Below are 15,416 nucleotides of genomic sequence, written 5' to 3' on the forward strand. Positions count from 1 at the left end.
TTTCTCTAATACTATTTTTTATTACTGCTGGTATCCCTGAAGGTGATGTATCTTTGTGAGGTTTCTTGCAACTGTGTTTCTTTAAATGAGTGGTTCCTGACTGGAAGCACAATAATGTGGAGCCATTTATGCACGATACGTACCCAGTAGACGCACTGTTTTCATCTACAACCAACAGATATGTACTTCATACTTGGCTTTTTAGACCTTCCCGTTTCTTCAATGTGTAAACATTGGTTTCAATCTTATGTCTTACTGCACTGGCTTCCTCGCGCTGCATGATAACAGAGAGACACACCACAAATGAGAAGCCCATACTGGCTGCAGTCTTACACGGATAATGACACGTCTAATGTGTTTGAAGTTACGTACTACGTATTCGGTCACGGCATCTATGCTCGGTCACTAGAACTAGTGCGGGCAGCCTATCCAGTTAGGGTGTGCTTGCCCCAGCCCATATTTTGTGCTCGCTTACTCGGTCATGCAGGACTCTACTGTGTACAATAGAGGAACAGTTCAGAGACAGTGACTGATTTTATCAGCATGACAATGCACTTTATCATAAAGTAGCATTTGTGAGGCAGTGGTTTGTGGACAGTAATATTCATGAAGTCCTGTTTATTCTCCTGATCTGTACTCGATGAAATACCTTTGGGATGAGTTAAAACATTGACTTTGCTCCAGACCCTAAGTGTCCAACATTTGTAACTTCATTTTTCATCTCTTGAGAATGAATGGTCTACCATTACTCCACAGACATCCATCTCACTTTGAAATGTCCCCATCAGAGTTAAAGCCATCAAAAACATGAAGGACTGACACACCCGATATTAATGTCCACTAAAATCATGTGTGGATATTTTTGATCAGATAGTTTATTTATTCATTTATTTCATTTCCTTTAGCTGTCTGTGGTCTGCAATTTTCTTCAGTTTTTGATATTTCTCTTTTGCCAATATTCCTTCATTCTTAAAGTTACTCTCGCTTACTCTTCTCTCAAGAATCTTCCTGTTCTTAATTTTTCATTGGATAGCTCATCCTCTCTCACCATTTTTGCTTTGAACCTCACTGTAGTTATACCTTCTTTACAGATCTCGTAATTATCTAGAATCTGGTGGATTTCTTCCACACATGGGACTTGTTTCTTTCTATTCTTCTGGTAAGTCATCTTATTTGACACCTTTTCTGCTTTTATTATTTTAATTTGTCAACAAAGAGTCGACCCTTTCTTTGCTGTGGTTGAGGTCTTCTCAGATGTCTTGTACAGTTCCTAGTTTGATCTTAAGTGAAATTTAAAGTTGTGTCATATCCTTTTTTAGCCTCAGAATCTTCCATAAAAATTTCCTTTCTTTCTTTCTATATTTCTAGCAATTGTGTCTGCTGCTTGTAAATATTTCTTTGACTACAGTACTGTAGTATCTGAATTTGGCTTGATAAGATAGGAATTTTGATTTGTTTGTTTCTCATTCAACTACAGCCTTCTCGTTTTGTTCAGGGTGAAAAATCTCACCTAAACTCTTGAACTGGTGCGGCCTTCTGTTTTCGCATGTGTTGTTTGCCATGTTCATTATTCACATTGAATTCTTTGCATCTGTGATCACGTACTCTTTTCAAAAGCTATTTGTGGTCCTGTCTTTGGGGTATCTCTAAAGAGTTCTGTTTATTTGGTTGTGATATGATTTGCATGGAAAAATACTACATAATTTATAAAGGTGAGACATGTAAATTTAAATGCAGTCTTTTGATAGTTGATAGTTTTTGGGGTGTTTTGATGACTCATTGTGACTGCTATATTATTATTATTATTATTATTATTATTATTATTATTATTATTATTATTATTATTATTATTATTTTAATTAAGTTAGTCAATTCCATACTTCAGGAAGTTATTGGAACTTGTCATGTGTTGTTTTTTTCAGTTCTTAGTGAAGAAAATGCACAGCCTGAGCCTTTAAATACTGTGATGTTTCTAAATGCTCTGAAGCCTAAAAAGAAAGATGATGGATTTAATTGCCCAATTGCAATCTTTGAAGTTCCTAGTCCCAATCAGCAGCCGATGTATCCAAAGGACCAGGTATCTTAAATTTCAATAATAAGTATTATTTATAAGCAACTTTCTGTAGCTCTATAAAGAAGTGGATTCAGCTGTATTAACAGGGAAACTTCATTCTCAAAGGAGCAAAAGCCTCAAAGGGAATTACACAGCAACTGTAAATGACCAATTGAAAGTGAATCTTGAGGCATTAGATATCCTGAGGCTCATAAGTTGTTCTGCCTTCATTGACATAATAAAAATGTAATGGAAATAGGGACCCCTCTGTTTACATTAACTAAACATAGAATAAGAGTTAATTAAAAGTGAAGTTTGATGTGAGATTATCATGTACTCAAATAGGTAGATGCACTGTATAGTTAGAGGTCTGTGTGGGTGTTGATAGCCACAATAATTGTTACCTTTTGGATAAAAGCGTGTGCTGTTGTAGGTATGTGTGGGTTATTTGCAGATGCCTGCCATAACTGCAGTGAGGTTAAGAATTACAGGACAGTATCAGTCTTTATTGTACTCTTTTCCTAAAATTACTTGCATGAATAAACAGCACATGTTTGTTTTGAAGCATGTTGTTGGTGATGTTACGCATATGGGGTCAGTGGTCATGTAAGGTGTGACCCATAGACCACAAGGCTGCATTGTGCCAGCATATTGGATTATTCACAGCAAGCAACAATGATTGACTGTGTGCCTTCCCATTTGAATGTTACCACCAGACATCTACTTTCGTGGTGGAGCATGAATTCTTGTACAAGTCAGCTCATTGAACTTGACAATTGCAGCTTTATTATTATTATTTTAGAGGATGGAGTACCACTATATAGGGTGTCCTATGAGGTACGGCCTATATTCAGGGATATGATGGGAAATCTCATTAGAGAAAAAAAAAACTTCATATGGTTTTACATCCTATTCTGAATGCTTTCTGAGATAAAACACATTTAATATGCATTTGATTTTGGGCTAGGGTACACATTTCTCTCTTACCCACTCAACCTCTTTGATGTGTTATTCTAACCCACCCTCCCTTTATAACTTCTAATCTCTTTGCTCGGGATGTCTTTGTGTCCTTTAACGAGGCCATTGAACATGCGGTTGTCCATGGTGTGTTGGGAGTGACATAGTGGGAGGGACTGAGAATGTATCAGAGAGAAGCATTAGTTGACTGTGTTCATAGTATGCTGGCTAAAATGCCACACTTCTACAATAATGAAGAATAATCAGATATTGTATGTGTTTACAGCTTCTGTGACAGTAGTGCTGCAGCTGTCGTCGAACAATACTGTCGGCACTTTCTGACATGTTGAATTTATCATCATAGTATTTACCAGAGTTTTTAGCACACACTGTGTGAAACAGGTGTTCTTCAGAGTTCCCATTTTTCTTCTGAAGCAGCAGTTCAACAATCTGCAGGAACAGCAACACGTTGTTTAAATGGTATAGCATATTTCTAATACCAGCACACAACTGCTTTCTGCATGTGTCAGTATCTCATGAACATGTGTATGGGGACCATTACATGCGATAAACTGGTGTTCACTTCACATACAGCGTGTCCACAAGCTTCTCATTGGTGACAGTGGCACATGCTTTAAATTTTGTCACTGATTAAATGACATCATCATTTGCTTGCAGTTACGTTATTTACTGATACAGTAACTTTTATACAGAATGAAATCAACAACACACGGAATAATCATAGTCACAGGAAAATTTACACACTACAGTGGATACCGATTTCCAAGTTTGGTTTTAGAAGAGTAAATGACTGGACAGAATTAATTGCATTTTTTGCAACATTCATTCGTTGAACACCGTGAGGACATTCCTTTGGACATTCAGCCTGCAATGTACTTTCGGAATGATGGAGCCCTCCACGTATTACCAGATGTGTGAAGGAACATTTCACCTGCACTTACCCTAATTAATGGATCAGTTGTGGTAGTGCAACAAACTGGCCACTAAGATTGTCTATCTTACTCCATTAGATGTGTGTTTATGGGTTTGGATGAAGTCTGAGGTGTACAAACAAAAGGTGAAGATGCAAGATGGGCTTATTGTGTGCATCATGGACATTATGGCCCTCATTGGGGTATGTACAGAGCCACTCAGACAGGCAACACATGTTCTCTCAAGGGTGGGATATTCAAATATTTATTGTGACCTGTAATGTGAGGTGCATGATAATGCTTAGAGACAAATGTGTTAAAATATCTGTTCTTCAATTTGTACTTTGTAAAACATGTGTTGTAATGTTTATTAACTGTTGTATATTTGTAAACCTGACAATGTATGAAAATAAATACAATGTCCATTAAACATGTTCTGTCTCAGAAAACATTCAGGATAGGACGTATGCCCCTACAAAGCTTTTTGCTTCAAATGATTGTTCCTGCCATATCCCTGAAAATTGGCCATTTTTCTGGGGACACCCTGTATAAGTTTGCCTGCAGAGTGCCCTGGAGTGGGGTATGCACATTGTGAACATCTGCTGGGCTGGTAATGGTGACATGTTGTTCTTTCTGGTTTTGCACACTTTTAAATGTGCTTTCTACTTCTATCCTATAAGCAGCTGCCTTACGTCTTATTCTTGTTTCTTTTTGCATTTCAGTAATGGATGTACATATTATAAACCAACTAGGTAACTAAAACTGACAACTTGTTCTGTGACTTTTTCTTCTTGCTGCAGCAAAAATGATCCACAGAAAAATTGGCAAAATCTGTCTCAAAGCTTACAGAAGCACTTGAAAGTGTGGAACACTACTGCGTAGAAAACTAACTTGAGCCAAATCCTACTAAAATTAAAATATATACTTTTCATATTCGCTACAAACAAGTGTCAAGAAAGGTGAAATTATGGTGAGGTATAATTCTGAGGCCCTGTGCAAATTTAATTTACTTGGGATTTATCTTATATCGAGATGTAACAAGTAAGGAACAGTGGTACCACATCAAGCTGAATATAGATGGCAGAAATTAAATACTTTGAAAATTAACCAAAACAACTTGGGACAGGCAAACAACCTGTTGTGAAAACTACAGTTTTAGTAATGCGCTTCTCCGCTGGTGAATGTGGTAGCCCACTGTGGTATAAATCAACTCGTGCCATGAAAGTTGACTGTCCTAAATGAAAGCTGCAGATAGGTAATTTAGTGGTTATGACCAGCCCCAACCAAGAATTTTTATTTTCTGGCTGGCATTGCTCCAATTAGAAGAGAAAAGGCAGCCTATAAGGGTACAGCCAAGCTGTTTACTTCCACAGGACACCCAATTCATGGCATAAATGTAGCTGTTTCATTACTGAAGTCTATTGTACCTACAGGGTAGTTAGAGAAATACACCGCTTCCTGTCTGGAGAATTGGATAAAATCTAAGAAACACCTGGAATCCCACCATGAATAGAGCTCACAGCTGAATACAAAGGAGTCAAGTCAAATGCAAAGCCACTAACCAACTGCAGAGTGATTTTGCTTGGTGAAACAGAAACCTTGCACAGCTGTGATTTCTTTGAGGTTTGGAAACGTAACAAATATGGTGCAACTTTGACAGTTACATATATATACACTCATGTTCTCAGTGTCCTATGCAGTGTTCAAGGGAACAGCTTACATCAAATGGGCTCAGTAAAGTCGATGTGACGTGTTCATGCATTAAAACTGTTTAGTGATTAAACTTGTTACTTATTTCTGTTTATTTAATTATGAAATATGTACTGCAGTGTATGTATTGCTTCTGTTATGTTTGGTGGTGGTGGTGGTGGTGGTGGTAATTAATTATAATAATAGTAATAATAATAATAGTAACAGTAATAATAATAGTAATAATAATTCCCGTGGAGGCCCGGGAAAAGAATAGGCCTCCTGTATGTTCTGCCAGTTGTAAAAGGCGACGAAAAGAACAAACCACCAATAGGGTTAACCCCCCTTTTAGTGTGATTACTTGGTTCAGGACAGAACTAAAGAAGCCTCGGACAAGCGCTGTCGTGGTCGGGGACGACGCTTGAACCCTATGTCCGCCCGCAATGGTAACGACACTGCTAGCCAACTGGAAAATGATTCAAATCCAAATAGAGGTGTTTTGCAGGATATGCTTCCTGCAACCACCCTAGAAGGAAAACAAATACAGAGGATGAGATGGCCAGATGAAGTTAATCGACACCTCATGTTCTGTTATTACCAAGCAACAAATCTAGGAACCAACACAACTGGATACAGATCACAAGTATACACAACATTTATCACCAGATACCCAGAATTAAAATTTTTAACAGAACAACGACTAGCTGATCAGATCCGTGTAATAATAAAAAATAACAGGATACCCCAGTCAGAATTAGAAAACATCAAACAACAAGTACAACAAATACTAGAACAAAATAATGTGCAATCAGAAGAAGAAGAAAATACAGTAATGGACCCAAACATCCCCGAGCAAACAAACAAAGAACAACACGCATCAATTAAACAATCAGAGGAAAGCGAAATCTTAAGACAGCCACCAGAACAAGCACAAATAGAACACGAAGTGACACACATGTTAGATATAGAAGAAAAATTTCAGCTGACATATATAGAATACAAAGACACAAATACAGACATTAGACCATTCTTGCATAGACCACCAAATTACCCACAAGTTGAAACAACAATAACAACTATCAACGCAATCATACACAACAAAATAAATGAAAATACAACTATGGAAGAGTTACAACTACTGCTTTATGTAGGAGCACTCACTACACTAAATATACACACTAGGCAGAGATCAGAACCAACCAACACACAGAAGAAACCCACAAAACCAGCATGACAACACAGGCTACAGATCAGAATAGAAAAACTGAGAAAAGACATCGGACAGCTAACACAATTTATAGGAAATGAAATGTCAGAAAAAAAAAACGAAAAGGTTAGGTAAAATCTCGCAACAAGAAGCGATAGAGCAATTAGATGAAAAGAAGCAGAAATTACAAGCATTGGCCAAACGACTTAGAAGATATAAAAAAGTGAAAATAGAAGGAAACAAAACCAAACATTCAACACAAACCAAAAGAAATTTTACCCGACAATAGATAACACACACATTAAAATAGACAATCCACCAAACATAACAGACATGGAACACTTCTGGAACAACATATGGTCAAACCCGGTACAGCATAACAGGCATGCACGGTGGATACAAGCAGAAACAGATACATACAAGATGATACCACAAATGCATGAAGTGATAATTTTGCAACATGAAGTCACCCGAGCAATTAATTCTACTCACAATTGGAAAACCCCTGGAAAAGATAAAATAGCAAATTTCTGGCTAAAGAAGTTCACCTCAACACATTCACATCTAACTAAATTATTTAACAGTTACATTGCAGACCCATACACATTCCCTGATACACTTACACATGGAATAACTTATCTGAAACCTAAAGATCAAGAAGACACAGCAAACCCAGCTAAATATCACACCATAACATGCCTACCAACAATATACAAAATATTAGCTTCAGTCATTACACAGAAATTAATGACACATACAACACAGAACAAAATTATAAATGAAGAACAAAAAGGCTGCTGCAAAGGAGCACGAGGATGTAAAGAGCAACTGATAATAGATGCAGAGGTGACATATCAAGCTAAAACTAAACAAAGGTCACTGCACTACGCATACATTGATTACCAAAAAGCTTTTGGTTGTGTACCCCACTCATGGTTACTACAAATATTGTAAATATACAAAGTAGATCCTAAATTGATACAGTTCCTAAACATAGTAATGAAAAATTGGAAAACCACACTTAATATCCAAACAAATTCAAATATCACATCACAGCCAATACAGATTAAGCGTGGAATACACCAAGGAGACTCATTAAGTCCTTTCTGGTTCTGCCTTGATCTGAACCCACTATCCAACATGCTAAATAATACAAATTATGGATACAATATTACTGGAACATACCCACACAAAATAACACACTTGCTATACACGGATGATCTAAAACTACTGGCAGCAACAAATCAACAACTCAACCAATTACTAAAGATAACAGAAGTATTCAGCAATAATATAAATATGGCTTATGGAAAAGACAGATGTAAGAAAAATAGCATAGTCAAGGGAAAACACACTAAGCAAGAAGATTATATATTGGATAACCACAGCAACTGCATAGAAGCGATGGAAAAAACAGATGCCTATAAATATCTAGGCTCCAGACAAAAAATAGGAATAGATAATACAAATATTAAAGAAGAGCTAAAAGAAAAATATAGACAGACTAACAAAAATACTGAAAACAGAATTGACAGCAAGAAACAAGACAAAAGCTATAAATACCTATGCTATACCAATATTGACCTACTCATTTGGAGTAGTGAAATGGAGTAACACAGACCTAGAAGCACTCAATACACTTACACGATCACAATGCCACAAATATAGAATACATCACATACATTCAGCAACAGAAAGATTCACATTAAGCAGAAAGGAAGGAGGAAGGGGATTTATCGACATAAAAAACCTACATTATGGACGGGTAGACAATTTAAGAAAATTCTTTATAGAACGAGCAGAAACTAGCAAAATACACAAAGCAATCACTCATATAAATACATCAGCTACACCATTGCAATTTCATAACCACTTCTACAACCCTTTAGATCACATAACATCAACAGATACAAAGAAAGTAAATTGGAAAAAGAAAACACTACATGGCAAGCACCCGTATCATCTAACACAGCCACACATCGATCAAGACGCATCCAACACATGGCTAAGAAAAGGCAATATATACAGTGAGAGGGAAGGATTCATGATTGTAATACAGGATCAAACAATAAACACCAGATATTACAGCAAGCATATTATTAAAGATCCCAATACCACAACAGATAAATGCCGACTTTGCAAACAACAAATAGAAACAGTAGATCACATCACAAGCGGATGTACAATACTAGCAAATACAGAATACCCCAGAAGACATGACAATGTAGCAAAAATAATACATCAACAACTTGCCATACAACATTAACTAATAAAACAACACGTTCCCACATACAAGTATGCACCACAAAATGTACTGGAGAATGATGAATACAAATTATACTGGAACAGAGCCTTTATAACAGATAAAACAACACCACATAACAAACCTGACATCATACTCACCAATAAAAAGAAGAAATTAACACAACTAATCGAAATATCCATACCCAATACAGCAAATATACAGAAGAACACAGGAGAAAAAATTGAAAAATACCTCCAACTGGCTGAGGAAGTCAGACATGTGGCATCAGGATAAAGTTGATATTGTACTAATTATACTGTAAACTACAGGAGTCATACCACACAATATCCACCAGTACATCAACGCAATACAGCTACATTCAAACGTATACATACAACTACAGAAATCTGTAATTATTGATACATGTTCAATTACCCGAAAGTTCATAAATGCAATGTAACATATACCGTACAGTTATAAGGAAGTCACGCTTGATCAAGGTCTTCGTCACTTTCCATTTTTAACCAGACATAACGTCTGAGACAGGAAAGAGAAATAATAATAACAATAATAATAATAATAAAAGAATTAATCAAGAAACATGCAGATATCATCATGCAAGATAATTTTTATTTGGTAGCATCAAACATCTTGTTGACACAAATATATTCTGAATGAATAAGAAATATACAGCTGTGGGGAAATGAGGATCAAAAGGAAGCCATATGACACATCAGATATGGATGCAAAGAGTTGGCAGCCATGGGATATTTGAAAAGGCATGTTGTGATTGTAGAAATAACCACCAGAAATTGGGATACGTGCATCAGTTAACAAAAATCTTTCATTTGTACCATAGATACAATCATCTTATTGTTGTAGAAAACTAAAATTTCAAAACTGTAAAAATAATCTATTATAATGGACCTGGTGTAACAGCAATCAATAAGGCTGAGCAAGTTACCTTCCCTCATTCATGTGCTCCCCATATGGTCAGTTCATCAGTGTATAGATGGTACGACACATGTAAATCACGATGGTGTCAGGGTTGCTCGCTGAAATATTGTGCCTGTTGGACTGTTCTGTCAGACGCACTGCTGTTCAAATTATTCACGTTGAAGTCCCCATATAGCAAGGAGGTAATTATATTGACTTCTGCAGTGTAACTTCAGAATTGGGAGAGCAAACTTACAGTCCTGAAAACAGAAATCCCTTCAGGGCCATTACCCATATCACTGAGAGAATTTAAGCATTCACAAGTTATATACCCTCCTGTGCTGTCAATTTTTAATTCAATAAAACTGCAGCTAAATAGCCATATACAGTTACTTTGCTTAACATTTTAAATTTTTACATATTCATTTATCGATTTCACTCTTTTACTGCACAGTTCTATGCGATATCGTTCACAGGCTTTGTTACACAGTTCACACACACATGTTGTGGTTGGGTCATGATAATTTCTGTTTTGAATGAAAACTGTTGAGGATGGTAGATGTTCACTCTGGAGTGTGCGCTGAAACCATAGACCACATATTAGGCTGCCCTAACTTGTCAAAGAATGAGTACTGTAAGAGGCACAATACAGCCAGTCACACCTTCATTAGCAAATATGCACAACTTAAGAGTACTAGGTATCTCTAACAAATGATATGACTAAACACCTATGTTGCAATAGCCGGATGTAACACTATCCTATATGATCAGCAAATACTTACCAACTGCATAGTAACAGGTAACAGTTGTGAATTCTTGTATATCAGGCAGCTAGATCATACTGATGGTCTTTCCGCAGTGGTAGCATAGGTTCCCATCATATCATCAAAGTCCTGTCAGGCTTTTCTATCACTTGGTTGGGTGACCATTTGGGCCTGGCGAGCAGTGTTGACAAGTGGGGTGTATTCAGCCCTTGTGAGGCCAATTGAGGAGTTACAGGGTCAAGAAGTAGCAGCTCCAGTTAAGAAAACTGACAGTGGCCAGGAGAGTAGTTTGCTGACCATATGCCCTTCATATCTGCAACCATGATGCCTATCAGCTGAGGATGACAAGGCAGTCAGTCAGTACCATTGGGCTTTTTGAGGCCTGTTCAGATGGAGTTGAGTTCAGATAGATTATGGCTCGTAACTAGTGTCTCACTCCAGTTGTGATGGAAATGTTTATGATAAGGTGGCCAAGAGGCTATCAAGATGCAAGGATTTGAGTATCAGGATCAGTTCAAGATGGAATGTAATAACTGTCATCTGTGTCATTGATGATGACCTATACCATGTAACTTGAAGAAGAACGCACCACCCAGAATCCCAGGATGTAGTTAAGACAGTGAAATACACTGGTGTCCAAAATGAAAGCAACAAATGGAAATTTTGCAAGGTTACATTTATTTTACCACAAAACAGTATAAACAGGTGTTAGTCAAGTAGAAACAATGTAAAGAACACAGGACATAAACAACTGCAACAGACATAGCTGTAAAACCTGTTCTTTGTTTTTCCAGCTTGTTGGATTCGCACACACATTCTGACAACTGTTTAATTTGCTCAGTATGGGGTGTGACCACCTATGGCTCCAATATAGGTCTGACGACGATGGGACGTGCTGTAAATGATGTCGCCAGTCTCGTGCTGAGGCAATAATGCTCGTTCTTCCTATGGAGCTGCTCACAAGTCTTGGAGAGTGGTTGGTGGATCCTGATGTGATATAACGTGTCTCCCTAGTGTATCCGACATGTTCTATGGGATTCAAATTGGGAGAATGAGCAGGCCATGCCATGCGTGCAATACCTTCCGTTTCCAAGGAAATGTCAACCGCATGTGCTCTATGAAGTCGAGCATTATTGTCTATCAGTACAAAGTCTGGGCCCACAGCTCCTCACAGCAGTCATACATGAGATCCCAAGATCTCGTCATGAAACCTTACAGCAGTTAAGCCTTGCTGATTCACCCATCCAGTTTCATGGAGAGGTGTTAGACTGGTCAACATAATTCTTGCCCACACCATTAGGGATCCTCCTCAGGACTGGTCTGTTACCACGATGTTTGGATCTGAAATCATGTTTGATGTTCACTCCAGAAGCGAATCAGTCGAGAATCAGTTTCCAGATCAAATCGGGACTCGTGTGTGAAAAGAACATTGGCCCACTGTTTGACTGTCCAGGTGGCATGTTGAAGACTGCACTCTAGATATTCCCTTCCGTGAAGACATGTTAGAGGTATACGTGCAGCTGGTCTCCAACAATAAAGGCCACTCTGCCGAAACTTTCTGGACACTATTTGTCTCGATACAACATGTCCAGTGGATGCTGCGAGGTCAGGTGTCAATTGCCGTACAGTACCAAGGCAGCAGCGTTGTGCCCTGACAGTAAAAAAATGGTCCTCTCTCTCTGGTGTCACACAGTCAGTCCTGAACTCGTCTTTGGGGTACAGTTTTGGTCTCTATAAACTGTTGCCATGTCCGAGAAACAACAGAAAGATTCACATTAAGCCACCTGGCCACATCAGTTAGCAACTGTCCTGCTTCCTGTGGCCCTCCACCACAGTGTGTCTGGTAGGTGTCTTCTCTGTGCCATACTGCACCATTTGGGATTGTGTATATGGCTGCTGTGGATGTGGAACTACTCGGCAAACACTACCCCGTTTGAGAGGTGCCTGACGCCATCATTGGCATGGTTGTCCATTGACTGAAATGTCATCTTACATGCAGTACACAATTGTATGGACATCTGTTGAAAGTTTGTATGATTATAGCATGAATTAAACACAGGACAGAGAAACAGCGGTTTGTTGCTTTAATTTTGGACACCAGGGTACATAATACAGCACTGTTCATAACTGCCCACGTCTTGTGTAAATCATTGTAAAATCACTTAAGTCACCAGTACCAATCATCAGGAAACGGTAAGTAACCTGGAGTAGATTTATAGCCAGCTTTTACGTAAAACAGATAACAAATTACTCCTATTGATGGGGATACAAGTGTTACGTGTGCGCGTGGGCCCTGAACAAAGATGTTGGCCAAAGATTGAACAATTTTCCTGTTTTTCCCATGTGGCGAGTGGTGATCTGTCGGATTTCCTTTTGTACTGAATTGTTTTTTTTTTGTAACCTTGTATTCAGCTGGATGTAAATGTAGTTCTCATTCTTTTTGGGTATGCATTGATCCACAATTTCTCTGTAGGTGCTGGTAACTCGCATCAGCATTCGTATTAGGGTAAATAAATATTTCACTTTTATATAATGGTCACCAACACTGCTGATTTCTTTTAATCTGTTTATTAACATAAGCTTATATCATGTTGTATTCAAAGCTGCAGCTGTGTATCCTTATTAATTGAACACAGAAAATTCCATGCCAACAGTTATTTGTGACTACACTTGTGGATGTTTAAGGCATTGTATATTCCACTCTCTCTTTCAGAGACACTATTTGATGGACAGTGGCTTGTGAATGCTGTTTGCTAGTGTTTTGTCAGTTGCACATGATACACTGCTGTGTGACTGAAAATTACAAACTAGCCAGTATCAACTTCTAATATCAGCTAGTTATGAGATGGAAGACTACAGCTGATCTGCCCCCTATAAACTGGCCGAGTATTTGTGTGCTTACATAATAATCTATCCCTTCCATCTATGCTTATATTAAAGCTGTTATTGGAGAGTGGTACTGTAAGCGTGTTGCATATGCTCACAATTAGGTGTACCTTTTCTTTCCGATGGTAGTGATCCTTAGGCTGCCACATGGAACAATGATATAGTTTTCTGGTATGAGGCATGTGGGCTGTGTGTGTGTGTGTGTGTGTGTGTGTGTGTGTGTGTGTGTAAAGCGGTTTCACACATTAGGGGCAGTATACAGGATAGGCATAATAAAATAATAAGTATTTCTGTAAGGTTCAACTTTTGTCAAAACCTTGTTCCTGATGACTTTGACTATGAAGGGAATTCAAAAAATAAATTACATGTTATGATGCCAGGCTAATTGAATGCTGAACCAAACTTCAAGGTAAAACAGATACATGCCACTATAGTCACAAGGGCTCTGTTGACAATGGTTGGAACATTCTACTGCCAGAATTTCACAGTGAATTTTTGTGATTTAGACATCTTGTCCACAAGAACCATACTTCCCCGTGTACTTCAACTTTGGAGTACATTTCCAGTTGCCAAGCTATTTCACTCTTATGCTATGATTCACTTATTGGCTACACTGCAATGGAACTGTACCTACAGGAAACCCGGAAATTGTATTCTCGACTGACAATTTGCTCACATCTTGTGCAATGGTCTTAGTGTGAGATGACATGTGTATCTTACTTTCTGAAGTCCCTATGTATATCAGGAGTTTGAGGTGGTGTGATTATTAAGGATAGATTAAACTTTGTTGAATTTATTATTTGTACTGAGATGTGCATCGGTTATTACAATAAAGTGATAAGTAAGCTTTGGACATTTATGACAAAACTTTGCAGTTGCGAGTGATTTATTAAGGCCACCAAACTCTGAGAGCTAACAAATTTGTATGTCTGCTAATAAACTTCCCACAATCCTATTTTGTATGTCTGCTAATAAACTTCCCACAATCCTATTTTGTATGAAGATATGTGTAGTGAATGAATATGACTTTGACCTTGTAGGAACCATTAACCTGGATTATAATTAAACTTTCAAACCACTGTATAAAGAACACCACTGGTTAGAATGATGTCAAATTGCAACAGAATATTATCAGAGAAGGGGAAAATGTATGGCAGAAGGAAAATACACTCCTGGAAATTGAAATAAGAACACCGTGAATTCATTGTCCCAGGAAGGGGAAACTTTATTGACACATTCCTGGGGTCAGATACATCACATGATCACACTGACAGAACCACAGGCACATAGACACAGGCAACAGAGCATGCACAATGTCGGCACTAGTACAGTGTATATCCACCTTTCGCAGCAATGCAGGCTGCTATTCTCCCATGGAGACGATCGTAGAGATGCTGGATGTAGTCCTGTGGAACGGCTTGCCATGCCATTTCCACCTGGCGCCTCAGTTGGACCAGCGTTCGTGCTGGACGTGCAGACCGCGTGAGACGACGCTTCATCCAGTCCCAAACATGCTCAATGGGGGACAGATCCGGAGATCTTGCTGGCCAGGGTAGTTGACTTACACCATCTAGAGCACGTTGGGTGGCACGGGATACATGCAGACGTGCATTGGCCTGTTGGAACAGCAAGTTCCCTTGCCGGTCTAGGAATGGTAGAATGATGGGTTCGATGACGGTTTGGATGTACCGTGCACTATTCAGTGTCCCCTCGACGATCACCAGTAGTGTACGGCCAGTGTAGGAGA

At 38.4% G+C, this 15,416-nt stretch overlaps 1 protein-coding gene across 3 annotated transcripts in view; it reads left to right on the forward strand.

Annotated features, from left to right (window-relative positions):
• LOC124798379 overlaps positions 1–15,416 on the forward strand; it is a 172,605-nt gene that overhangs the window by 94,074 nt on the left and 63,115 nt on the right. For all 3 annotated transcript variants that reach the window (XM_047261751.1, XM_047261750.1, XM_047261752.1), the window contains exon 6: positions 1,923–2,077. In XM_047261751.1, the coding sequence (XP_047117707.1) occupies positions 1,923–2,077 (155 nt within the window). The remainder of the gene's footprint in view (positions 1–1,922; positions 2,078–15,416) is intronic.

This window comes from Schistocerca piceifrons, chromosome 5 (genome assembly GCF_021461385.2).
Source record: "Schistocerca piceifrons isolate TAMUIC-IGC-003096 chromosome 5, iqSchPice1.1, whole genome shotgun sequence".
NCBI classification, from domain to species: domain Eukaryota; kingdom Metazoa; phylum Arthropoda; class Insecta; order Orthoptera; family Acrididae; genus Schistocerca; species Schistocerca piceifrons.